Source organism: Pongo abelii, chromosome 23, assembly GCF_028885655.2.
Source record: "Pongo abelii isolate AG06213 chromosome 23, NHGRI_mPonAbe1-v2.0_pri, whole genome shotgun sequence".
NCBI classification, from domain to species: domain Eukaryota; kingdom Metazoa; phylum Chordata; class Mammalia; order Primates; family Hominidae; genus Pongo; species Pongo abelii.
The window spans coordinates 44775597-44803060 of NC_085929.1; the positions used below are offsets into that span (position 1 = coordinate 44775597).

The window sequence follows — 27464 nt, forward strand, 5'->3', positions numbered from 1 at the left end:
ATGAGTCGATAACGGACTCCCTAATTCTTGGAGAAGATGAGACAGAATCTCCTCAGACGTGACGCAACCGGCCCAAACCCAGCCCCACTGACCAACTGGACACATCAGTCTCCCTCCTGGAAAGTACACAGCCATGTGAAACACCACCTCCAACATCCCAGCAAAGGTGTTTAAAATGGAAAACTCAACACATCCCCTGGAAACAAATAAAAGATGCGTGCGTAGATGTAAGAAGAGCAGAGAAGCTGAGACGGGGCTGGAGGGAGGTGCTTGACCGAGCAGCTCACTGCCTACCGGCCTTCTCACCACGGCTCCAGTAGCAGACCCCTGAAGAGGCCTCGGAGACACATAATGACTCTACAACTCCCTAAATATCTACCACAGCTGGTGTGCCAGGCTCTGTGCTAAGCCCTCTCATAAATGACCAAGGAGCCCTTGGGCCAAGTCCAGAGGGCAGCAACCAGCGTGAGGGACCGCAGGGCCTCTCTCTCCTGGCCTGGACAATCAGGCTGTGTCTTCTCTGGAGGGTTTTGTCTTTGGAGACTGGAAAGTTGATGGCCTTGGGGCCAGCCTCTGGGAGGAACTCCTCCATCGTTGGAATGAGAGTAGGCTGTCCGCCCCCCACCCCCACGCCCCACCTGGAACTTTCTGCTCCATTCTAGACACCACATCTTAAACTAGAGACAAATGCACACTATCAGGAGAGAAGGACCAGGATGAACACAAAACAAGGACTGTGCTGGGGATGAGAAGACATCGGGGTCACTCTCTTAATAGACGTGACAAGCACCTTGTTCCCAGGGGCAGATGGGACTCTCAGGGGCAGACCCCAGAAGGACTGCAACTCAATATACTCAATACAAGAAACCATTTCCTTTTTTTTTTTTTTTTCTTGATGCAGGGTCTCACTCTGTTGCCCAGGCTGGAGCGCACAGATGCGATCACGGCTCACCGCAGCCTTGACCTCCCAGGCTCAATCAATCTTCCCACCTCAGCCTCCTGAGTAGCTGGGACTACAGGGCGTGTGCCACCATGCCTGGCTAATTTTTGTTTTTTTTCTGTAGAGACAGGGTTTCACCATCTTGCCCAGGCTGGTCTTGAACCCCTGGGCTCAAGTGATCCGCTGGTCTCAGCCTCCCAAAGTCCTGGGATTAAGGGCATGAGCCACTGCGCCTGGCCTATAAGAAACCACTTCTAACGGGCAGAGTCCAGAGGTGGAAGTCGCGAGCTTGCTGCCAACAGAAGCAATCAGGCTGGGTGACCCCTCAGCAGACTTTCTAAAGCGGTCCCTTCCAAACCCAAGGCTCCAGGCTTCTCCCTCGTGACTTTCCTGTCCCTTGTGGATCCTGTTTATTCCTGTTTCTTGCCAGCATGCTGCTGTTTCTTGCCCAAATGCTGCTTCTGACCTCTCCTCTACTGGCTTCTTTTGAATGGCCTTCTTTCCTATCGGCAGCTCCTTGAGCCTGGGTAGGAAGCTGCAAGCCCAGAGACTGCTCCCCACCCAGCCTCTCAGCTGCCCTGTGATGTAATAACTGCTACAGCACCCAGCAGTTATAAGGCTCTACATGTTCACACCCCCGCAACGGCCAACTCCATTCCCCCACAAGGAAGGAGCTATCCCAGCTTACAGATAAGGAAATTCAGGCACGGAGCACCTAACACACTTACCCCAAGAGCCCCTGGGCTTTGAGAAAAGACTCAGTACTTGCCCTCCCACGTTTCTGCGTGCAGCTCCCAGGGTCAGGAGGCAGACACACTCATATAACTTGCTATAACTTCAATACACACTCGCTGCGCGCCTACTGTGTGCCACACACTGCGTGCGGGACCTCGATGACCCTGGGCACACTGGGCCATTCTAAGCTCACCGCCTGTGCACACCTTCAGCGCCTAAAGCTGGCCTCATGGCTCAGCCTTCTGCTGCAGAAAAACACTCTGGTTACTTGGAAAGACTGGGGGCATTCTGTATTTCAGATAACTGGTGGATGAGCCTGGAAAAGTTAATTTTGCCCACTTTGGGCAGAAATCTTCTCTGATCAGAAAATAGGGGTCTCAGAACATTCTTCTGCCTCTTTGCAGTGATGGGTGATCATCCTGGACAAGAATGGGCACAGTGTGTTGCAACCAAGGGGGCAGGGGTCTGCGCGGTACAAGTGACCCCAGACTCCAAGCTGTGCCAAATGGTTCCTCTTCTCCTCCCTACTGGCTTTTTTATTTTTTTTAAACGGAGTTTCGCTTTTTTTTGTTTTTTAGACGGAGTTTCGCTCTTGTTGCCCAGGCTGAAGTGCAATGGCATGATCTCAGCTCACTGCAACCTCCGCCTCCTGGGTTCAAGCAATTCTCCTGCCTCAGCCTCCCGAGTAGGTGGAATTACAGGCATGCGCCACCATGCCTGGCTAATTTTGTATTTTTAGTAGAGATGGGGTTTCTCCATGTTGGCCAGGCTGGTCTCGAACTCCTGACCTCAGGTGATCCACCTGCCTCGGCCTCCCAAAGTGCTGGGATTACAGGCGTGAGCCACCGCGCCCAGCCCCCTCGTGGCTTTTTTGTCCTCTGCTGATCCTGCTTATTCCTGCTTCTTTCCTCCCTGAATGCTGTTTCTGACCTCTCTTCTACTGGCTTCTTCTGAATGTCTTTCTGCACTCGGATCTATCAAGTTCTTTTTTTTTTCTTTTTTGAGACACAGTCTCTCGCTGTCGCAGGCTGGAGTGCAGTGGCGCGATCTCAGCTCACTGAAACCTCCGTCTCCTGGGTTCAAGCGATTCTCCTGCCTCAGCCTCCTGAGTAGCTGGGATTGCAGGCATGCACCACCACGCCCAGCTAATTTTTACATTTTTAGTAGAGATGGGGTTTCACCATGTTGGCCAGGATGGTCTCGATCTCTTGACCTCACGATCCGCCCACCTTGGCCTCCCAAAGTGGTGGGATTATAGGCATAAGCCACCACGCCCGGCCACTATCGAGGTCTTATAATCCTTGGCTCTGTCTGTAAGAGTCACGGCCAGCCAGGGAGTCCTTCTGGCAGCAAACTGGCCTCTGGCTCTTGTGTGGCCCTGCACCTGCGGCCCTCGGCTGTGCTCACCCCGGTTGGACAGTGAATGAAGCATCATTCTCTGTTGCTTTCATGCGTTAAAATCTCTTTCCCTAACAGGAGTTCACACTTTTCCAGGGGAGAAACTTGTCCTGTCCTCTCCTTCAGCACGCTAGCACAGAGCCCCAGGATTCAGAGACCCAGGTGCGAGTTTGGCCTTTGGCCATTATAAGATCTGGGTCACTCTGGGCAAGTTTCAGAGCCTATTCAAATTGTTTTCACATTTGTAAATGGGGATAATATATATACTCTGCCAGGTACTTGGGAGGTGAGAATGAGCTAACTGATGAAAAACACGTGGGAAAACTGTGAAATGCCATGCAAACATTCCTAACAAACAGCAACTGCATAAAGCGACATACAGACACTGTCTCCTGCCTCTGAACCCCAAGGCCCTGTGCCTCTGATCACAGAACTCCCCAGCACTGTCTCAGAGTTGTCTTTATGGCCCACCCCCAACCCCACAATCAAACACGGAATGCATATGGGGGGTGGTTCCCACCCTGCCCCCATCTGCCTGCCCCTCCACACCCTCTGGTGACACATGCCAGCACTATGAATTCCAGCCCTCGCAGATGGTACGTGGCACTAAGCCCTCTTCCAAGACTCAGCCCTCTCTTTGAGAACAGGAAGCACTAGTCACAGGTTCACAGACTAAACACACACTTATCTCCACTATCCCCCTCCTCGCCCTCCTAATGCCACTGAAATGAGAAGGAATGAGGGTAGGGTGGGGAGCAAACCTTCAAGGACAAGAGGAATGGCAACAGCCAAGCGACATCAACAAAGCTCTGAACGCCACGTGCTCACCGCTACATGGTCACCGAGTGGCGGACGGTTAGGGGGGTGGGGGTGGGGGTGGGAGCCAGAGCCCTAGAAAACCTTAGCACTGCACATGCCAGGCAGCTCTGGTGGCTGTGGGTGAGGATGCAGATGCAGAAGCTGGTTAAAAGTCTCCACGTGGAGCCACTGGATTACAAGTTTCAACAGAGGCTGAGACAGCTCTATCCTCAGAACATGGTCCAGCTGAGGGCAGTAATGGGACGACTTGGAGAAAATCCAAAGACTAAGCCTGAATACGAAGGGCGAGAGGTCCTCTCAGATCTCTGCCACGCTGTACCAGTCACTCAGGCTGTTCAGTGTTTTGAGGCAGGAGATGAAAAATTATTCTCTAGAGAAACAGGTCCCAGAATTTAAAAAGGCTTCATTTGGTACCTGCCCCCCATGCTGCATATAAATAGCCAAGGAAACACCCCACGTTCCATCACCCAATCAGGAGGCCCAACAATTTTTTTTTTTTCTGGGGCGGGGAGATATGAGGTCTTGCCCAGTTGCCCAGGCTGGAGTGCAGTGGCACGATCACAGCTCACTGCAGCCTCAAACTCCTGGGCTCAAGCCATCCTCCCGCCTCAGCCTCCTGAGTTGCTAGTATTTTAAGCCCCATTCTTATATATAAAAAATAGCCAAGGACACTGATATTTGAGGAGCGCTTCTAACAAGAACGTCAAAGACCAAAGCAAACAAACAGAAGAAAGGAATTCAAGAGTTAGAGACAATGTAGGGAACAGACGAAAACTGCAATGACCATCCCCAGAGACCAAAGAACAATACTCTCTCCTGTATCAAGAACAAGGCATCATAAAGAAAAAGAACGGAGAGAGCTACTGACATTTTAAAACATGATAAAGGAACTAAAACATTCAATAGAAAAGCTCAAAGGTGAGATTAAAAAAAATAATAACAAAAACAAAAAACAAAACAAAACAAAGTTCATGGAAAACAGTACCAAAAAAGATCCAGGAAATTATAAAGAAAATTTGAGGCTCAATCCAGAAGCACGAGGTCCTACTAGCAGGAATTCCAGAAAGGGAGATTGGAAGAAAGCGGAGGGGAAGAAATGATCAAAGAAACATACAGAAAGACTTCCCAGAACCTTAAGGCAGGAGCATCCACACTGGAAGGGCCCGCCAAGTTGCCAAGCACAATGACTATCCCACCTCCTGTGAGATTTCAGGACACTGGGGATTAAGACAAGATCCTAAATGCAAAGAGGAGAGGGGGGGGAAAAAAGCAAAAAAAAAAAAAAAAGAAGAGCACAAGCAGGTCACACACACATATAGGCACTAGCGATCGAATACAGCAGACTTTCCAGAAATTACATCAGAATCTAAGACAGTGAAGACATGCCTTCAAAATTCAAAGGGAGAAGGATTTCCAACTTAGGATTGTATTTCCCTTGAATACCAATCAAATAGAACAATATACTAAAGATATTTTCAGATTCCACAAAACAGACCTCCCATGTACTCTCTCTCAGGAAGCTGCTGGAAGACGTGCTCCAACCAGGCAGGGAGAGCAAACCATGAACAAGGAGGAAACAGCCTCCACGGAACAGGTGACTCAGCACAGGAGAAGCACTTTCCAGGCTGATGGTGAATGAAAGAGCCAGGGCAACAGCTGAGCAGCGGGAGCCTGGAAAGCAGGCATTCCTGACTGCAGCACAGGGAGAAGGCTCCAGGAGAAGCGTCACAGGGAAAATGGCAGAGCTCAGGGATTCCTGGATTGGCCTGGCTTTACTGAAAGCAGGACTGGTTGGTTGGTTGGTAGGTTGGTTGGTTGGTTGGTTTTGTTTTTTAAATTCAATTGAAGTATTTAGGAATAAACTAATGAAAGGTATATGTAGAAAATTCAGCAAACTAAAAGAAGGCAAGTAGTAACTGGAGCAAAAACAAAAAGTTACACAAGAAAAGGAAATGCATTGGATGCGGTGGCTCACGCCTATAATCCCGGCACTTTGGGAGGTCGAGGCGGAGGCGGAAGGATCATTTGAGCCCAGGAGTTCAAGACCACCCTGGGCAACACAGTGAGACCTCGTCTCTACAAAAAAAAAAAAAAAAATTAGCGGGGCATGGTGGTGGCACACGCCTGTGTCTGTCAGAACAAGACTTGTCTCTTCAGGGCCAGGCACGGTGGCTCACGCCTGTAATCCCAGCACTTTGGGAGGCTGAGGCAGGCAGATCACTAGGTCAGGAGATCGAGACCATCCTGGCTAACACCATGAAACCCATCTCTACTAAAAATACAAAAAATTAGCCAGGCGTGGTGGCGAGCGCCTGTAGTCCCAGCTACTCAGGAGGCTGAGGCAGGAGAATGGCGTGAACCCAGGAGGCAGAGTTTGCAGTGAGCCAAGATCACGTCACTGCACTCCAGCCTGCGTGACAGAGCAAGACTCCGTCTCAAAAAAAAAAAAAAGAACGAGACCTGTCTCTTAAACAAATAAAGCCCTTCTATAGTAGGAAGTCACCATGTAACATCATATAAAACTGAAAAACAAACAACAACAAAAACCAGTACAAGCATATTTTTAGGTCATTCTAGGAAGAAAACAGCTGAAAGAGTTGAAAGTACAGCGAACTTCAGAGTGAGGAGTTAGGGGAGTTTTGTGTTTCAACCACATGCCTATATTACTTTAATAAATTTAATTTTTTTTAGTGTTTTTTAAAAGCAGAATTTTGTTAACAAAGAAAAAAAGCAGGGCCAGGCTTGTTGGCTCACGCCTGTAATCCTAGCACTTTGGGAGGCCGAGGCGGGCAGATTGCCTGGGCTCAGGAGTTCAAGACCAGCCTAGGCAACACGGTGAAACCCCATCTCTACTAAAATACAAAAAAAAAAAAAAAAAAATTAACTGGGCGTGGAGGCGTGTGCCTGTAGTCCCAGCTACTCGAGAGGCTGAGGCAGGAGAATTGCTTGAACCCGGGAGGTGGAGGTTGCAGTGAGCCAAGATTGCGCCACTGCACTCCAGCCTGGGCGACAGAGCGAGACTCCGTCTCTAAAAAAAAAATAAAAAAGAAAAAAAGCAAATGACTGTAGTGCCGAGCTCTGAGCAGGTCCTCAGGAAGGGCTGGCTGGATCTGCAGAGTTCTCCAGCCCAGGCAAATTCCACTCCCTCCCGAGCCCTCCTGGCCCCTCTTGGGCACTGAGAAGGAAGGGTGAGAGGGGAAATACAAGGATGGGGGGGACTGCCCCATCACTGACTCTGCAGAGGCAGCTGCAAGAGTGGGGCTAGGACCCAGAGCAGTGGTGGAGGGACAAGGCAAGGAGCAGGCCCCGCTGCCTCTGATGCTAAAAGCTGGTGAACTTGGCCAGGCACGGTGGCTCACATCTGTAATCCCACCACTTTGGGAGGCCAAGGCGGGCAGATCACGAGATCAAGAGATTGAGACCATCCTGGCCAACATGGTGAAACCCCATCTCTACTAAAAATACAAAAATTAGCTGGGCATGGTAGCACATGCCTGTAGTCCCAGCTACTCGGGAGGCTGAGGCAGGAGAATCACTTGAACCTAGGAGGTGGGGGATGCAGTGAGCTGAGATCGCCCCACTGCACTCCAGCCTGGCAACGGTCTCAAAAAAAAAAAAAAAAAGCTGGTGAACTCGGGGGCAGCCTGAACTTCACTGCAGCTGCTGTACTGTTTGTAAACTCCCTGGGAGAGGCCAGGCCAAAGGGATAATCGCGTTGCTAGGAGATGTGCTTCACAGGGTGGCCGACTTCCTGGAGGACCTCTCCCCGGGCTGGGAGGCAGGTCAGGGCAGGCGGGGCCTGAACAAAGAGGCTTCTGGAGCGAGGGGTGCCCACCAGCCATCTGCTGCCGCCTCTGGGGCACGGAATGAGGGTGAAGCGGAGGCTCCCCTGGCTGTGGGCCCCGCCTTCTGCCATGCGCCTGTCTTTGGGGTCCCGCTGAGAAGAGAGCCCACACTTGTCCCCCAACCACACAGGAGAGGCCACCTTGGCAGGGAACAGCTTTGTGCTTCTGAAGGAACAGGTGGGCAGAGGCTGCCCCTGGGTACCCATGCGAGGCTGGCAGCTGAATGGAAGAGGATTCTCAGCCCCACACTTCGCCAATTCTAGCCTTTATGGTGCCCCAGGGACCCAGAGGTTTCCCTGGAGACTTGGCTGCTTCCAGAAACATCAGACACGAGAGCCCCAGTTAAGCCCTGAGCAGGTCCCCATCTGGCCTCAGTATTCTCACCTGGAAGGACAGGATGAAACGCCAGCCTGCGAGGAGGGAGCATGGGAAGTTACTGAGGCCCCACATGGAGGAATGCAAGGCACAGGGCAGGGGTTCGATCAAGTCCCTTATTCATCCAAAAGAGAGGAAGTAGGCACCTCCCATGGGCTCGGCTCTGTCTGGGCATGGTTGCGACCCATCCTGCTCTGGCAGGGCTAATCATGCTCAGGAAGATGGAACACGAAGCAAGAGAGCTGCAGACTGTGGTGGGGCCGAGGACCTGGATGGGTGCTGGGAGTGAGAGTGGCGGGGAACAGATGGATGGAAAGGAGGGACCCCACGCAGAGCAGAAGAGCTTCCCAGGCCGGGGACACGGCACACATCAAGTCCTTGAGGCTGGGAAACACCTGCCTGATGTGGCCGCAGTTGAGGGTGGGCAGGCGGAAATATGAAAGGCTGGGGTGCAATGGGCTCCTGTGGGCGCCTCCATTTTCTTGCCAAATGCTAAAGGCATTTCCTGTGCCCTGTGAGTTCTCAGGGATACACAAGGTTCAACGTAGACAGGAAGAGAGACTCCAGCTGCTTGGGGGATGAGCATGCTGCACCCCAATATCCACAGAGTACAGGCCTGAGGCAGCATCCTCCCAGGTCAGGGAACCAGACAACTTCTGGGCATGGCCAGAGCTGCTCTGCCTGAGATGAGGAAAACCACATCCGGTCACTTTACCTAAAACCAGCAGCACAGGTGTGGGTAGGAGACAAGAAACCTCACACTCTGAGAATAGCACGAATATCACTGTAGGGGTCTTTTTTTTTCTTTTCTTTTTTTTTTTTTTGAGACAGAGTTTGGCTCTTGTTGCCCAGGCTGGAGTGCAATAGCACGACCTCGGCTCACCACAACCTCTGCCTCCCAGGTTCAAGCGATTCTCCTGCCTCAGCCTCCTGAGTAGCTGGAATTACAGGCATGCACCACCATGCCCGGATAATTTTGTATTTTTAGTAGAGACGGGGTTTCTCCATGTTGGTCAGGCTGGTCTCGAACTCCCGAACTAAGGTGATCTGTCCGCCTCGGCCTCCCAAAGTAATGGGATTTCAGGCGCGAGCCACTGCACCGAGCCCAATGTAGGGGTCTTGAGGAACTCCTCCTCTCCATTCCTGCTGGCCTGTCTAGGGCAGACCTGGGCACTGCTGGCCTCTGACAGAGAAGGAATGCCTGGGACCTGCCCAAGACAGGTCAGAGGTCAGCTCCCATGAGAGCAGCATCCTGGTCTCCTTCTGGTGACTGTTTAGGGGCCACAGCCTCCCGCAGGACAGCAGGGGTGAGGCTGGCTTCTCCTCTTGGCAACCCAGCCCCTGGCCTGTGGTCGGAGCTCAGGATGGGAGCAGGTGATGTCTCCACTCCACACCCAGAACCAAGTCCCCGAAAGGAATCGAGTCTTCTTCCCGGGTGGCACAGTAGGGCACCCACTCGTGGGACAAGGCCCTCAGAATTAAGACCCATGGGGACAGAAGCCCAGCCCTGCCACTGACTTGCCGGGGATCCCTGGAAGGGTCCCTACCCAACTGCACCTGGGGCCACCTGGGGTCTCTACAAACAGACCACTTGCTTGCTGCCCCCACCCTGCCTGAGATGCCGGCATTGAGAAACGAGACCCAGGTGGAGGGTCCTTGCTTCCAGGTACCTGTGAGGTGAGACTCTGGCTGCATGTGCTGTTACCTGTCAATTTGGGACAGAAACCCTGTAGTAAGTAAAGCAGCAAGGGATGTGTCAAGACAGTCCTCGTGAAGCCCCTCGGGGAGGAATGTGGGGAGAGGGGCTCCCAGCCCCCCAGCCCCCCACCAGCCCTCCCCACTCCACCCCCATCCTCACCCTCATAGCAGTCGCGGACAGTGCCGAAGTACACGTAGTACTGGTCGTTGGTGAAGAAGAGGAGGCTGAGCCAGGAGTCAAAGGCGTAGATGGGCACGATGAAGAGGATGCGCACGATGTAGCGCTGCTCGTTGGGGCAGCTGTAGCAGCGCAGGTGCATGTAGATCTGGGGGCAGAGGTGTGGGGTCAGCTGGGGACCCTCCTGTCCGCAGGGACGGGAGGGCAGGTGGGCTTCCAGCTCTGCCACCGACTCACCTGTGACCTGATGCACGTGACCTACCCCTGAGCCTCAGAGCCCTGCTCTGCAAAATGCAGATGACAAGACTTGCCTCCCAAGGCCATTGTGAGACTCAGACCAGCGGGCGTGCACAAGGCTCGTGGAGCGCATGCAGCAGAGCCCGCGGGCGGTCTTGCAGGTGCAGGTGGCGGTGAGCCCACACCCCTGACCACGGAGGGCCAAGGATGAGGATGGAAATCCAGTTTCCACAAGCTCCCCAGGGGACCTCACGCACAGGCAGCTCTGGGCCATCAGTGTGTGCCCTTTCCCTCTGCCTCACTCCGGCTGTGACTGTGGCAGCACTGAGCTAAATCACTGCCACCTGGGTTGCAGCCTTGCCCCGTCCCTTAACTTATGGCAAGACAGACGTGGCCCTCACTCTACGGCGGGTGGACACACTTCCTGGCCGAGTGGCTACAGGGATGTCCTCAGGTTGTACCCCCTCCCCTCTGGTAAACAGACGCAGCACCACTGCTGCTCCGTTTAGTTAGGCAGCTGCCTCACCAGGAAGCTAGCAGAATGAATGCTACTTTTAGGAAGCAGAGGAAAAAAGTAAAAGCTACACACAAATGCCAAGAGCTGCTCTACCACAGTCCTCAGTCCCGGCAGCCGCTGGGTGTCTCGTCCCAGCTCTCATGACATCACACTTGGCCCAGCCGAGCCCTGGGCTGGGGAGGAAAAGAACAAAATATTCTCCATCTGCTATGAGCCAAAAGCCTTGGACGCAAATGGGTTCTAAAAGGGATGGGGACACAGGGCAGCTGGCAAGGGGCTGACTGGGGAACGCGAGCAGACTCGCCCTGCCCCTCTCCACTGGACCACCTTCAAACCACTGCAGGCCACCAAGGCCCGTCCCAGCCCACATCAGCCTCCTCTGGGGCCACAAGTACAGGCAGATGGGAGACTTGACTTCTGTCCCAGTCTGCCACCAACTTCCAAGTGACCAGGCTAGTTCCTCTCCCCCTCCCTCTCAGGCTCTCCATCTTCTCATCTGCAAAGCGGTCCCTGTCCCTGTGCTCCTGCAGTTCTAGGCTGTCGTTTAGGCTGCACACGAGACTAGTTCCAGTCAATGGAAGGTGAACAGAGTGACGAGTGTCACCTCTGGCTGGAGGTGGTTAAATATCCAGAGTGCCTTCGCACACTCCCTCCTGCCAGGTGTGATGGGCAAGGCTTGAAGCCAGAGCCACACACATCAGAACCTGCGCTGCACTGGGCCCTGGGACGTGGGCAAGAAGGCGACTTCTTGGTGCACACCCGTAGTCCCAGCTACTCGGGAGGCTGAGGCAGGAGAATTGTTCCAACCCAGGAGGCAGAGGTTGCAGTGAGCCAAGATCGCACCACTGTACTCCAGCCTGGGTGACAGAGTGAGACTCTGTCTCAAAAAACAAACAAACAAACAAACAAACAAGAAATAGACTTCTATTGAGGGAAGCCTCTGAGAACACAGGGCTTACCTACTACTGCAGCGCAGCCTGGCCTAGCCTAACCCACACTCTGTTGGGCCAGGAACCTTTCTGGACCCTTCTAGAGGCCCCTTGCCAGGCTTGGGTACCTGGTGGCATGTGATGAGCAGGGCTGTCCACACGAAGAAGCCAGAGATGGCCTGAGCGGCAGTTGTCATCAGGAACACAGGCTGCTCCATGGCAGTGGGGCTGCCCTCGGGGATCACGGAGACGCTGGGTGAGGCTGCTGCGGTCGTGGGCGACGCTGGATCTGGGGCCAGCACAGCCCCCCTCACTGTCATGGTGCCCGGCAGCAGGAGGCTCCCTGAGGGAAACCTTTGCAGAAAGTGACAAGCTAGCCTAGAGAGAAGAAACTGCAATGTGAGTCTCCTCCCAGGGCAAGTGGCAGCATTGGAAAGAATCTTCCAGGTCTCTCCACCCACCTCCACCTCCTGACCATGTCTGTATTGACCCCAACCATCACCCTGTCCCAGCCAGCCTCTCCCCTGGATTGATGCAACAGGCCCCTGACCAGTTTCTCTGCTTCTGCCCTTGCCTCTAATGACCAGTCCCCACTCAGCAGGCTTGTGAGCCTTCCAAGGATTAGCCAGACCAGGCTGCCCCTGCTCAAAACTCTCCAATAGCTCCCAGCTCCCCTGGAGTAAAAACCATAGTCCGCGCCCAAGGACTTGATGGGACCTCCTGGCCTCTATGATTTCAGCTCCTACAGTTCCCATTTCCATCCTCAGCTGCAGCCACGCTGGCCTCTTTGCTGTTCCTTGAACATATTAAGCCTGCTTCTGCCACAGGGCCTTTGTACTTGCTGCCTCTGCTCAGTCATATAGCTCCCTCCCACCCTTCCTTTAGGTTTTTACCTTGACCACCATGAAAACATGCCAGACTCTCCCAGGCCGGGCATGCCTGACTCCCTGCTTTCCTTTCTTTTCCTCCAGAGCACTCATTACATCGACACCACCTAACTAACTCGATTCACTCATGTATTTATTAACTGTTCCCCCCACCCCACATAGAATGCAGGCCCCCTGGGGACAGCGGCTCTGTTTGGGACTATACAGGCAGCACTGGGAACCATGGGCACACAACAGAAATTCGGGAGCTTCCTGCTGGGCCTGAACACCTTTATACCCTGGAGCCAGTACAACCACTTTACTGCTAAGGCCTCCTCCGAGGGCTTGTGTGCGTTCTTCGCCATTTCTCTCCCTTTCCTTAATGGCTGACCCACTCTCCATCATCCAGCTGTGCCGTTTTGGAGACTCTGTGGCTCCTCCCCAATCTGTGTATCTCTAAACTCTCATCTTTTAACCCAGCCCATGTGCCACCCCTCCTGAAAGCCTGCCTGCACACGTTCTCCAGTTCTGAGACTTCTAGCCATTCCGCATCCTCCAACACATGGGTCTGTCACCACTCACATGCTCATCCTCCTGCCTACTCTTTGAGGCAAGATCTCACACCCCCAGCCCACTTATAATACTTAACTTTATTATTATTATTTTGAGACAGGGTCTCGCTCTGTTGCCCAGGCTGGAGTGCAGCGGTGCAATCTCGGCTCCCTGCAGCTTCCGCCTCCCGGGCTCAAGTAATCCTCCTGCCTTAGCCTCCTGAGTAGCTGGGATTACAGGCGTGCATCATCACGCCTGGCTAATTTTCTAATTGTTTGTAGAGATGGGGTCTCCCTATGCTGCCCAGGTTGGTCTTGAACTCCTGGCCTCAAGCAATCCTCCTGCCTCATCCTCCCAAAATGCTGGGATTATAGGCGTGAGCCACTGTGCCTGGCCTATCTACTGATTTTCACCGCTTGTTTCCAAAGATTGTGAGGTGCCTCACAGTGAAACAAAGAATAGTGGGTGGGGCCCTCATGAATGAGATTAGTGCCCTCATAAAAGGAACCCCAGGGAGCTGCCATGCCCCTTCCACCACATGAGGACACAGGGAGAAGGCACCGTCTCTGAACCAAAAAGTGAGCCCTCTCCACACACTGAATCTGCCAGCACCTTGATCTTGGACTTCCCAGCCTCCAGAACTGTGAGGAAGGAGGCAGTCGATTTATGGGATTTTGTCATAGTGGCTCAAGAAGACTAAGGCAGGAGCCTGGCTGCACCCTCTACCCACAGCCCTGATGGAGAGGCCCTTTCAGTACAGCCACCTGCTGACAGGCTGGTCAATGCCATCCAGCAAACACCTCTGCCCAAATCACCAACTCTGGCAATAACCTGCAATGCAACCAGAGGAACACCCGACAATTTTAAAAGATGCAAAGTGCTGTGTGTGGGCACTGAGGAAAGAGCCTGGCTAGAGCATAAGTACCAGCTCCCCCGCCAACCAGCCACGTGGGTTCCCTGCTCCAAAAATGAGCTCAGAAAATGAGCGAACACCAACCCCGACCATCTCGGTCTGAACCCAGAGGTCAACCTAGATGATCTCATGGTCCCTTCCAAATCCGCAAGCTGGTATTCAAGTCAGAATATCCTGACACCGACAGAGGTTTCCCTGGGCCTTCCTGGGTGTGGCGGCCTGCAGCCTGGCCCCGTGATGCAGAGGATCCTGCGCCCGCTGTCTGTCTGCACTGCCCGCCTGCGGCCTGGCTTTCGCCAATGGCCGCAGCATCTCCGCCACCATGTCAGCTCTTAGCTGTAAGTGTGCACCCTAGAAGAGCCCTTTACATTTCTATTTTCCCACACATACATGATCTCTTAACACGCCAATCGAGACACAAATCCAGATTAAAACTCAAAACTGGAGAAGGCGTCTATATAAAGAAATTCAAAAATGGAGAAGGTGTCTATATAAAGACTGGTGGCAAGCTTTGAAAAAGAGACACAGTGACAAGTCCAAGAATAGCTCCTGTAAGAGTGGTTGCAAAACTGAAAACCAGTGCCAGAAATATTTCTTGAAAAAGGCTTGGGTTGTAAATCATCATCTTTGTCTATCATCCCAAATTAAATGAATAAACATGGGGAATTGTGAGGGGACCAGAGGAAGTACAAATACGCCTAAATCTTCACCTTCCAAGCAAGGTGCGGGGGGATGTCGAAGGCTGTCTTGTTCATGACTAAGGGCAGTGTTGAGAAGCCCCCAGCTTGGACTCCCAGGTAGAGGGGCAACCCCAGGGAGCCAACCCGAGCCAGGGCTGGGATGTGGGTGAAGGCTGCAGGCCAGCTTCCTCCTGCAGCTCTGCCCACTCACGTGCACATGCCCACTTGGCATTCAGGGCCCCTTCACGTTCTTCATATAGGTCGTTTATTTCACAAGAGGAAATGCACCCAGAGACGTGAGTGACTTACCCCCAAATCAGAGCCAGGACTCCAGGCCAGGTCCTATCAACACGTTGTCTCCTCACCTCCTACAAAGTGGAGGGACCCAGCTGAGCCACCCCTCCTGCTCCAGAGCCTCTGAACAAGACATGGCCATGCCCATCGTCCCATAGCCTCCAGACTCTTCTAGCAGGAGGGGAGGCAGGTCTCCCAGGGTGGAAGAGAAGCCACCATGGCTGGGACTGTTTCCGCAACCCAACCTATGCTGGCCACGTTTCTGCACTGGGGCCAATTCATAAACAACTTATTTTACTCTTGGGCAACCCCAGGGTTTACAAAGCATTTCCCCAAACATTATCTCATGTATTTTCTCAAAGCAACTTTGAAGAAAGTAACATTATCTCCATCTTTGGGATGAGGAAAACAATGCAGAACTTGGTTTTACAGTCACCCAGTGTGGCAACAATTCAAGGGTTTTCATAATTCCCCAAAATACTTAAAGCAATATTCTGGCTCATATACGCATGGTCCCCAACACCCAACAGAGCAGGTGCAGGCAGCTGCTCGAAGGCCCAGAGCTCACCTTGCTCCCTGGACCCAAGGCAGCAGACGGAGGCTGTCAAACGTCCTCCCAAGCCAGTGACCACAAGGCCAGACTCTGCAAACTGTTCAGTGTGTTGGGGCTGGGGCAGGGTGGGCACTGGGATCTGACCCTTTCACACTGTACAGGCACTGACCGGGAAGCTGCCTGCCCAGGTCCCACAGGCAAGCAGGACGTTCACCTGGCACAGCCTGTGGACCTTGGGGAAGCAGGGGCAATGCCGTCTGGTGCAGCCTCTTTACTCCCATGGGGAAAGGGGTGGGGAAGGACTCCATCCATGTCTCCCCTTTTCCAATGCAGTCAATGCGAACAGATGAGGCTCAGAATTCCAGCTGCTCTGGCAGGACCAGATGATGCTTTTTTTTTTTTTTTGAGATAGAGTCTTGCTCTGTTGCTCAGGCTGGAGTGCAATGACATGATCACAGCTCACTGTAGCCTTGACCTCCCTAGGCCCGAGTGATCCTTCCACCTCAGTCTCCCAAACAGCTGGAACCACAGGCATGTGCCACCATGCCCAACAAATTTTTTTTTTTTTTGGAGACAGAGCTTCACTCTGTTGCCCAGAGTGGAGTGCAGTGGCGTGACCTTAGCTCACTACAACCTCTGCCTCCTGGGGTCAAGCCATCCTCCCACCTCAGCCTCCCAACTAGCTGGGACTACAGGCATGAGCCACCATGCCCAGCTAATTTTTGTATTTTTTTGGAGAGATGGGGTTTTACCACGTTACTCACGCTGGTCTCGAGCTCCTGGGCTCAAGCAATCCTCCCATCTTGGCCTCCTGGGATTACAGGCATGAGCCACCACAACTGTCTCCCATTATTTCCCTAATGGACCAAGTGTTAAACTTCTTCCAGGAATGTGACAGAGGGTCCTGATGGAAGACGCTGAAATCATCTTTCTGACAAGTCCTGAGGCCTCTGGACTCCATGCCAGGCACCGGCAGACCCAGCCTCAGCCTTTAAGGTGCTCCAAGCCGCTCTTCACGCCTTCTCTATGCCACAGGCAGGAGTGACCTGGAGGCCTCTTCCCCTTGCACTGCTGAGGTGAGTGTCCAGCACTACAGGAGCCTAGAGCAAGCATCGGGCTTGGGCAGGCTGGGGAAGGGGTCAGGGAAGGCTTCCATGTGGTGGGGACATAACCAGGCTTCTGCTGTGAGTCACCCTACAGGACCCCCACTAGACTCCACCACGTGCAACCTGCGCGGGTACTTCTCTCGGAGCCTCAGTTTCTTCATTATAACATTTCAGGGGAATTACATAATTAACAAGGGACAGTTCTAGGTTACAGAAGTCCCATTAATAAATGGAGAAAGGGCCCAGCAAGGTGCCTCACGCCTGTAATCCTAGCACTTTGGGAGGCCGAGGTGGGTGGATCACGAGGTCATGAGATCGAGACCAACCTGGCTAACACGGTGAAACCCCGTCTCTACTAAAAATACAAAAAATTAACCGGGCCTGGTGGCAGGCGCCTGTAGTCCCAGCTACTGGAGAGGCTGAGGCAGGAGAATGGGGTGAACCCAGGAGGCAGAGCTTGCAGTGAGCCGAGATCGTGCCACTGCACTCCAGCCTGGGTGACAGAGCCAGACTCCGTCTCAAAAATAAGTAAATAAATAAATAAAAATAATAATGGGAGCCGCGGTGGCTCAGGCCAGTTGCCCTGGCACTCGGGGAGGCGAGGCTACACGTTCGAGGCCAACCTGGTCAACGTTGATTAAAAAATAATAATAAAACAACATTGGTTGGGTGCGGTGGAGAAGACCTGTAATCTCAGCACTTTGGGAGGCCAAGGTGGGTGGATCACTTGAGGCCAGGAGTTCAAGACCAGCCAAGGCAACGTAGCGAAACTCTGTCTCTACTAAAAATACAAAAATTAGCCAGACGTAGTGGCATGTGCCTGTAATCCCCAGCTACTTGGGAGGCTGAGGCAGGAGAATCACTTGAACCTGGGAGGTGGAGGTTGCACTGAGCTAAGATCACACCACTGCACTCCAGCCTGGGCAACAGAGCAAGACTCCATCTCAAAAATAAATAAATAAATAAATAATAAAAAACCTTAACATAAACCCTTACACATATACAAAAATTAATTCAAAATAAATCACACATTTAAACGTAAAATGTAAAACTCTAAACCTTTTAGAAGACAGGAGAAAATATTTGAAACCTAGAGATGGCCAAGTGTTCTTAGACTTGACACCAAAAGCATGATCCATAAAAGGAAAAAATCGATAAACTGCAATGTAAGAAAAGTAAAAACTTATGCACTATGAATAAACAAGCCACAGAGCGGAAGAATATATTTGCAAGTCACAGATCTGGTAAATGACTAGTATTGGGAATGTATGAAGAATGCTCAAAAAGCTCCATGGGCCGGGCGCGGTGGCTCACACCTGTAATCCCAGCACTTTGGGAGGCCAAGGTGGGCGGATCACCTGAGGTCAGGAGTTTGAGATCAGCCTGGCCAACATGGCGAAACCCTGTCTCTACTAAAAATACAAAAATTAGCCAGGTGTGGTGGCTGGCGCCTGTAATCCCAGCTACTCAGGAGGCTGAGGCAGCAGAATCGCTTGAACCAGGAAGGCAGAGGTTGCCGTGAGCGGAGATCGTGCCACTGTACTCCAGCCCTTAGGGGACAGAGCAAGACTCTGTCTCCAAAAAAAAAAAAAGCGCCATGGTAAAAAGAAAACCAAACAATCCCACTTGAAAAAAGGCAAAATACATGAACAGACATCTCAGTAAAGAAGAGATACACAGCAAATAAGTACACGGCGCAGTGGCTCATGCCTGTAATCCCAAAACTTTGAGGGGCTGAGGCAGGTGCATCACTTGAGGCCAGGAATTCAAGACCAGTCTGGCCAACATGGCGAAACCCTGTCTCTACTAAAAATACAAAAATTAGCCGGGTATGGTGGTACATGTCTGTAATCCCAGCTACTCGGGAGGCTGAGGCAGAACAATTGCTTGAACCCAGGAGGTGGAGGTTGCAGTAAGCTGAGATCACACCACCGCACTCCAGCCTGGGCGACAGAGCGAGACTCTGTCTCCGAAACAAACAAACAAACAAACAAAACAAAAGTTAAACATCATTAGCCATTAAGGAAATGCAAACTGAAAAACTGAAAACATCTTCACGTCCCATACCTGGGTACCAAAAAATATATATCATATACCTATAAAATAAAAAATACTGACAATATTAAATGCTGGCAAGCATGCAGAGAAACCTGATCTCCCATACATTGCTGGTGGGAAGATAAAATGGTGCAGCCGCCATGGAAAACGACTTTGGCACTTTCTTTCTTTTTTTTTTTTTTGAGACACAGCCTTACTCTGTCGCCCAGGCTGGAGTGCAGTGGCACCATCTCGGCTCACTGCAACCTCTACCTCCTGGGTTCAAGCAATTCTCTGCCTCTGCCTCCTGAGTAGCTGGGATTACAGGTGCCCGCCACCACGGCCAGCTAATTTTTTTTTTTTTGAGACGGAGTCTCACTCTGTCGCCCCAGGCTGGAGTGCAGTAGCATGATCCTGGCTCACTGCAACCTTTGCCTCCCTGGTTCAAGCTATTCTCCTGCCTCAGCCTCCTGAGTAGGTGGGATTACAGGCGCGTGCCACCATGCCCGGCTAATTTTTGTATTTTTAGTAGAGACGGGGTTTCATCATGTTGGTCAGGCTGATCTCAAACTCCTGACCTCGTGATCCTCCCGCCTCGGCCTCCCAGAGTGCTAGGATTACAGGTGTGAGCCACCGCGCCCGGCCTCATGGCCGGCTAATGTTTTTTGTATTTTTAGTAGTGATGGGGTTTCACCATCTTGGCCAGGCTGGTCTTGAACTCCTGACCTTGTGATCCGCCCGCCTCAGCCTCCCAAAGTGCTGGGATTACAGGTGTGAGCCACCATGCCTGGCCCCGGCAGTTTCTTATAAAACTAACGTGCATTTACTACACAACCCAGTAATCACTGTGGACATTTATTCTACAGGAATGAAAACGTATATTCACACAAAAGCCTGTACACAAATGTTCACGGCAGCCATATTTGTAATCATCCAAATCTGGAAAGAACCCATGTCCTTCAACAGGCAAAAAGTTAAACAAACTCTGGTACATCCAGACCATGGAATAGTACCCAGCAAGAAAAAAGAACAAATTACTGATACACACAAGTGATCTGGATGGATCTCAGGGGCATTACATTTTGTGAAACCAGCCAGTCTCAAAAGGTGGCATACTGCATGATCCATTTACGTAACATTCTCAAAATGACAAAGCTATAAAGATGGAGCATGGTGTAGTAGTTAGCAGAGGACAGTCACGATGATGCGTGGGGGTGTGCAATTTTAAAGGGGTACCAGGGGAGTTCCTTCCAGGTGATGAAATAGTTTGTATCTTGATAGCGGTAGTGGTTACATGAATCTACATGTGATAAAATTGAATAGAACTACACATACGCCTTACCTGAAAATGCAGAAAATTGAATAAGGTCTGTACTTCAGTTAATAATACTGTTGGGCTGGGCACGGTGGCTCACACCTGTAATCCCAGCACTTTGGGAGTCCAAGACGGGTGGATCATCTGAGGTCGGGAGTTTGAGAACAGCTTGACAAACATGAAGAAACCCCGTCTCTATTAAAAATACAAAAATTAGCACAGGGGACCTTTTATTTTTTTTTTGGATTTGGAGTCTCACTTTGTCACCCAGGCTGGAGTGCAGTGGCGCGATCTTCAACTCACTGTAACCTCTGCCTCCCGGGTTCAAGCAATTCTCCTGCCTCAGCCTCCCAAGTAGCTAGGATTACAGGCACCCGCCACCATGCCTGGCTAATTTTTGTATTTTTAGTAGAGACAGGGTTTCACCTTATTGGCCAGGCTGGTATCTTGGACAGGGTGGTCTCAAACTCCTGACCTCATGATCCTCCCTCCTCGGCCTCCCAAAGTGCTGGGATTACAGGCGTGAGCCACCATGCCCGGCCAACAATTCTTACTGATTGCTTTTCTACAAGATAACCAATAAATCTCTGATACAAACTGAGTCCCTCCCCATCTTACTACACATTTCATAGAAAAATCTGTTGTTCTACTGTCTAAAGCTTTTTATTATGGAAAATTTCAAACATACAAAACTGGAACAAATAGTGTAATGAATTTTTCCACCTCTCCGTCACTGAGCTTTAACAGTTAGCAATATTGTGAAATCTTGTTGCATCTTTCCCTGTGCCCCAGATGTAATGTTAAATACTTCAGTATGCATCTGTACTTGATAAAGACTTTTTAAACTTTCTATTTTGAAATAATCGTAGGTTCACAGGAAATTGCAAAAATAGAATCTAGGGTCCTGTATGCCCTTCACCCAGCTTCCTCAACGGGTGATGTCTAGTCTAGCTGTAGTACAGTATCAAAGCCCGGAAGTGGACATTAATAGTATTTTTTTTTTTTTTTTTTTTGAGATAGAGTTTCGCTCTTGTTGCCCAGGCTGGAGTGCAATGGCGTGATCTCGGCTCATGGCAACCTCCACCTCCGGAATTCAAGCGATTCTCCTGCCTCAGCCTCCCAAGTAGCTGGGATTACTGGCATGCACCAAAACAATATGTCTGTCACTGATTTTAAAAAGAAAAAAAAAAATCCTCTCACAGCTGAACTCCTAAAAAGCTATATAACAGAATTTTCTAGTCCATTAAAAATTTTCCAAAGCATTTCAGTGGGTTTTGGACTCACTTGTTAAAAATTTTAAAATAAAATACCTTCCATTTCGTTTACAAAAACGTGATTGGCATCAGGGAGGACGGAAATGTACTGGCCAAATTTCAACAAATCCTTTGCATACTCAGTGGACAGGATGGAAAAATGAGTAACCCGATTTAGAAAGAAAGCCAAGGATGCGTCTGCTCCGTGTGCAGCTTCCTGTCCCAGACAGGATCTTTTTCAGGGAAAGCAGCCATTAAAACTCAGTCTCTAAACAAGCCAAACGTGAAGCCAGCCAGACCTTCCAAACCCTCTCTCACTGAGCACGAAAGCTCGCATCCCAAAACATGACCCCGTGTATGAACCCAGGAGGTTTTTGTATCATCAACAAAGTAAAAATTTTCTTTATTACATCCTTAGCTTGGCCTTTGGTTTCTGCTTTTGGTGTAGGTTTTATTATGTACACAGTGAAACAGTAAAGTAATATACGTGTATACTTATTGTAACATACACTTATAATTACACCAACATCCACATATTGAGGGTGCATGCTCAAGAGGTTTTGTTCTGGTTTCTTTTTTACTGATAGGGCTGTGTGATCCAAGGAAGTTTGGAGAGCAGTGCTGTAGTGATGGGCAAAGGCCCAAGGCTTCCTAATGGCTGCTGCTATTCCCCTCTCCTGTGCAATCTCTCTGCCTCTCTGCCCTTCCCCAGACAAGGCCCCCTGGCTCAGTTCCAGGCTGCAGATCAGACAGAAAACAAATTCAAGGACCCCCACCTCCCCCACATACAGCCTACCTGCCAGTGAGTGCAGTCTCCACACCTGTCTCTCATTCACACGCCACCCAGCAGGCGGCAAAGAGGCCAGGCCACGCAGTCTGCACTTTGTCCCAGGCTCTGAGACAGGGAACTGAGTTGGAACCTCAGCATTATCACCTGAGCTGGGCCTGAGACAGGTGACTGGACTGTGTCACCTCTCTCTGACTGTGTTTCTTAGGGAGAAAAGTCCAGGTGCACTGTCCTGTAGCTAAGGCTTTTGGACTAAATGGGTTTAAGAATTTAGAACTTTTCCAATTTTTTTTTTTTTGACTAAGTCTCACTCTGTCACCCAGACTGGAGTACAGAGGAACAATCTCGGCTCACTGCAACCTCCGCCTCCCAGGTTCAAGCGATTCTCCTGCCTCAGCCTTCCTAGTAGCTGGGATTACAGGCATAAGCCACATGCCTGGCTCATTTTTGTATTTTTAGTAGAGACAGGATTTCACCATATTGGCCAGGCTGGTCTCGAACTCCTGACCTCAAGTGATCCACCCACCTCAGCCTCCCAAAGAGCTGGCCGAATTTTTCAGATTTTAGAAAGGATTATGCTGCTAGACACAGTGACACTCCTGGAAGGGTGGGTGCAGCACCCCAAAAGCAAACATATAGTACTTTCATAGGAAAACATACTGTTGGTCACCCTAAGTAGATAGTTTTAAAGGCCATAATTAGTATCACATCAATTCAGGTCAGATTTTTGCAGCAGAAATTAGTCTGCTGCAGACTTAGAAGAACCTTTGGGATTTCTGAGCGTTCTGAATTCTAGAACAGCAGAGAAGGGGATGTGGGCCTGGACCGTCTTCCAGAACTGTAGGGAGGCTGATGAGGAAGCAGACATCCAGTGTGGTTTATTTCTATGTTTATTTTCAACTGTAATGGTATCCCTCCTCCCAACCTGAAATCCACTGAGAATGTGGCAGGAGCTGGCTGTGGGACCCAAAGTCTCACTTCTCCCAAGACTGCCCCACCTCCCTCCTCTTCCAGGAAAGACGTCTTCCGGCTGGCCCCCCATCAGAGACATCCTTTCTCAGATAAGCTACGCAGCTATGTCGTCACTGAACTTGGCCACCTGCCTTGGAGTTTATTTCAGGAGCATCCCACCATCTCACCCAGATTCTATCGTCAGAGTCATGTTAACTCATGTTTGAGGGACACCTTACTGCTGCTATCCCCTCCGCCCATGGATTTTATTATGTGCTGTGTGGTAGGCTGAAGAATAATCCCCCAAAGATGTTGACATCCTAACCCCCAGAGCCTGTGAACATGCTACCTTACATGGCAAAAGGGACTTTGCAGAAGTGACTGAGTTAAGGGTCCTGAAATAAGAGATTATCCTGGATAACCTGGGTGGGCCCATGTCATCACAAGGGTCTTCCTCGTAGGAGGAAGGCAGGAGGGAGAGAGCGAGAAAAGGGCAGTGTGACAAAGGCAGCAGAGAGAGGAAAGTGGAAGCTATTAACGCTGCTGCCCTTGCAGATGGTGAAAGGGGCCACAAGCCACAGATGCAGGTGGTTTCTAGGAGCTGGAAGAGGCAGGGAAATAATTCTCCCCCAGAGCCTCCACAAGTAGTACGGCCCTGCCGACACCTCGATTTTAGCCCAGTGAAACACATTCTGCACCTCTGACCTCCAAAACTGTGAGATAATTAATGTGTGTGCACGCATTTTATTGGCTTTTCTTATTGTAAGTAATCTATAATTTGTGTTTGTTTTGTTTTTGAGAGGGAGTCTCACTCTGTGGCCCAGGCTGGAGTGCAGTGGTGCCATCTCGGCTCACTGCAACCTCTGCCTCCTGGGTTCAAGCGATTCTCCCGCCTCAGCCTCCAGAGTAGCTGGGGTTACAGGCACGCGCCACCACGCCTGGCTTTTTTTTTTTTTTTTTTTTGAGACGGAGTCTCACTCTGTCATCCAGGCCGGAGTGCAGTGGCGCGATCTTGGCTCACTGCAACCTCCGCCTCCCAGTAACTGGGACTACAGGCGCGTGCCACCACGCCCTGCTAATTTTGTATTCTTAGTAGAGACAGGGTTTCACCATATTGGTCAGGCTGGTCTTGAATTCCTGACCTCGTGTTCCGCCCACCTTGTCCTCCCAAAGTTCTGGGATTACAGGCATGATCCACCGCACCCGGCCAAACACCTGGCTAATTTTTTATATTTTTGGTAGAGACAGGGTTTCATCATGTTGGCCAGGCTGGTCTCGAACTCCTGACCTCAAGTGATGCACCCACCTTAGCCTCCCAAAGTGCTGGGATTACAGATGTGAGCCACCGCACCCGGCCTAATTTGTGTTTTAAGTCACTAAGTCTCTGGTAATTTGTTGCAGCAGCAAGCAGCTTGCAGATGCAAAACAGAGGTTTGAAGGGCTGAAGTCATTTGCCCACAATCACCTGACAAATGGTTCTTCCGACTGCCGCTGCCGTGCTGTGAAATCCACAGAACTCTGGAGCCTGACCACCTAGACCTGACCTCCAGCTTTGCCACTGGCTAGCTTTGTGTCTGTGAGCAAGTTACATAACCTCTCCTTGCCTCAGCTTCCTCATCTATAAAATGGGGATGCAGCCATACCTGCCTCTGAGAGCACGGGACAGAATAATGAGTGAACGCAGACAGCACTGAGAAGGTCTGGCACCATGTGATGTCATCTGCCATTGCTCTCCCACTTCCTCCTTCGGCCAGCCTGGGATTTCATGCTCCCAACAGTCTCTGGGACCCAGGTTCTGTTGCTGGGTATTTGCTCTCTTTAAATCTTCTGAGGTCATATTTTCATTCATTAGTTTCAGATCCAAACCCTTTAGAGCTGCAGCCACGAAGTGCTCACTCAGGCAGTTGCCACCCACGGGCCAAGCTAAACTGGCAACCTGTTCACATATATATCCCTGGAATATTCATGCAGCCTGGGAGGGCTTTTGTTCTCTTATTTAATACAGAAGGAGAACCTTCCATTTTACCATAACTCGCTGGTTGGGGTCGGACTCGAGCGCTGTTCATCTGAACTGACCGCTCTGCTCCCACTCCAGCTGCCTGGGAATGACAAGGGGAATGACAGTCGGCCCTCCTGCCTTTGGGGGTTGCCTGGGCTCTCTGAGCTTCTGGGCAGCTGCATTGTGGGGGAGGCTGATCCACATCAGAGCAGGTCAGCAACCCACAGCCTGGCCCTTCTCCAGAGGGGATTAGAGGGAAAGAGCGGCCACTGGCCAGGCAGTTCTGCCTGGTGAGCCTTTTGAAAAGGATCACATGCCCTCACAAGGAGTCAGGGGTCCACAGCTCTCCTTCCGTCTCCCCGTCAATTGACACAAACAAGCTGAGGCCACTCTAGCGGCTCCACATTTCTCGCCCTTCTCCTGCGCCAAGTTCCCAGGAATCTCTCAACCAGGAAAGAAAAATCATCCAATCATGTACATATCTGTCACTTGGGTGGGGGTGCAGAAATAAAGGGGAACAACAAAGAAATCCAAAGTACCTCAGCGAGGGCTTACTCAATTCAGCCTTGTAATTAGGTCCTTTCCTTTAGTACATACCAGTCCTAATTTTGATGATCTCAGTTTTCTCTCAAATTGAGAACAATGGACCAACACTCAGCCTCTTTAGCTGGATTGTTGAGCCCCTCTACATGTGACCACCTTTCCAGCCAGCTAAAATTCCACTGGGCACTGAGTGGACAGGTCCCCTGCAGATTCAGCATCCTGCACCCCAACAGTCCTACCGCACCATGGGAGCAGGCTGTCTAAGCCAGGATCCCTGTACCTGCTCCGTCCCTGTAAGCAAGAAGCCTGACTCCAGCCAGGACACCCTAGATTTCTCATGCCAACCTGAATTTCATTCATGCAAACACATACTGAGTCAGGTAAGCCATCAACCCACCCTGGGTGTATACCCAGCAAAGAGCGCACACGCGCCCCCAAAGACAAGAATGAATTTCACCGAAGAGGCTGGACATAACCCAATGCCTGTCCACCAGAGAATGAATAAATAGTGGTATATTTGGTGAACTCCTACGCAGCAGAGAAAAAACCAAAGGGCCACTACAGGCAACCTGGATGATCTGACAGTGCTGCGGGAAGGCAGCCAGACACCGAGGAGTCCGTTCTGTACACTCCGTGAGTGGGAGGCCCAAACAGGCAGCGGCAGGCACCACGCGAAGTGCCAAGGTGTGAGTGGTGACTACCGAGGAAGAGCGAGTGGCCAGGAGGGGCCCCAGGGAGCTTCCTTGGGTGCAGGAACCATTGTGTGGCTTGATCTGGGCAGTTTACACAGAAGCCAGGGAGGTCAGAGGGCAGTGCAGAGATGGAAACTAAGCTGGCCCTTGAAAGCCAGACAGGACCTGAGCACATGGAGACTGCTTTGGAGGGAAAGGCAGGCAAAGGGAACTATATGAGCAAAGGCACGGAGGTGGGGAGTTAAGGGGGCAGACAGAGGAAGGGGTGACAGGCCAAGTGCGGCTCAAGAAGAGGCCCAGTAAGGAGGGCTTGGGATGCCCAGTGCTGAGTTAAACTGTATCTTTCTGTCAGTGGGGAAGCCCCCAAAGGTTTCAGAAATCATGATGTGAGCCAATCAGAGCAAGGGTTGAAAATGACAAAGTCAGCCAACAGCAGTGTGTCCAAGGGGCCCAAAGAGCAGCTCCATCTCTCCAAGGCCGGGACTGGGGGTCTTATTTACCAAGCAACACCCAAGCCCTCACACTCGGCCCCTTTGTGAGAACCAAGCACATATTTTTTGATTAGTGGTCTGGGGCCTGAGTGAGGCTCCTGTCCTTGAGAAGTAGCCGGAACCTTGACCTTCCTACACTGGGCAGGAGGCAAGGTTACAGTCCTTATGTTTTTAATTTATTTTATTTTATTATTTGAGACAGAGTCTCGCTCTGTAGCTCAGGCTGGAGTACAATGGCATGATCTTGGCTCACTGTAAACTCAGCCTCCGGGGTTCACGTGATTCTCCTGCCTCAGCCTCTGGAGCAGCTGGGATTACAGGCACGTACCACCACGTCTGGCTAATTTGTGTATTTTTAGTGGAGATGGGGTTTCATCATGTTGGCCAGGCTGGTCTCGAACCCCTGACCTCAAGTGATCCTCCAACATCAGCCTCCCAAGGTGCTGGGATTACAGGCGTGAGCCACTGCACCTGGCCTATTTTAATTTCTTGGAAAGGCCTATATTCACCTGCTTCAGCAATCAAAAGGTACATGGGATCTCCAGCAAACAAGCAATCTCCCGTGACCAGCACCCCCTCCAGAGGCATCACAATCACCGACTTCCTGTGTCTGCCCAGAGACCCCCCTGGGCATAGACAAGCAAAGACACTTTTGATTCTCTTCCCTTTTACACTGATGGCAGCTCCGAGACACACCGCCCAGACTGGCTTCTTCCCTCGGCAATCCACCTTGGTAATTAATCCAGTACAGTGCGTGGAGC

The 27464-nt window shown here is 51.2% G+C and overlaps 1 protein-coding gene across 6 annotated transcripts in view; it reads right to left on the reverse strand.

The window, feature by feature from the left end:
* Positions 1 to 27464, reverse strand: part of TMEM184B (transmembrane protein 184B) — a 52453-nt gene that overhangs the window by 15433 nt on the left and 9556 nt on the right. For 3 of the 6 annotated variants that reach the window (XM_063723058.1, XM_063723056.1, XM_063723057.1), the window contains exons 2-4: positions 14992 to 15050; positions 11800 to 12049; positions 9971 to 10136 (exon numbers count right to left, since the gene is read on the reverse strand). In XM_063723058.1, coding sequence (XP_063579128.1) covers positions 9971 to 10136; positions 11800 to 11991 — 358 coding nt within the window. In that variant the 5' untranslated portion in view covers positions 11992 to 12049; positions 14992 to 15050. The remainder of the gene's footprint in view (positions 1 to 9970; positions 10137 to 11799; positions 12050 to 14991; positions 15051 to 27464) is intronic. The other 3 variants (XM_024239906.3, XM_054543429.2, XM_054543432.2) reach the window with 1 other exon arrangement.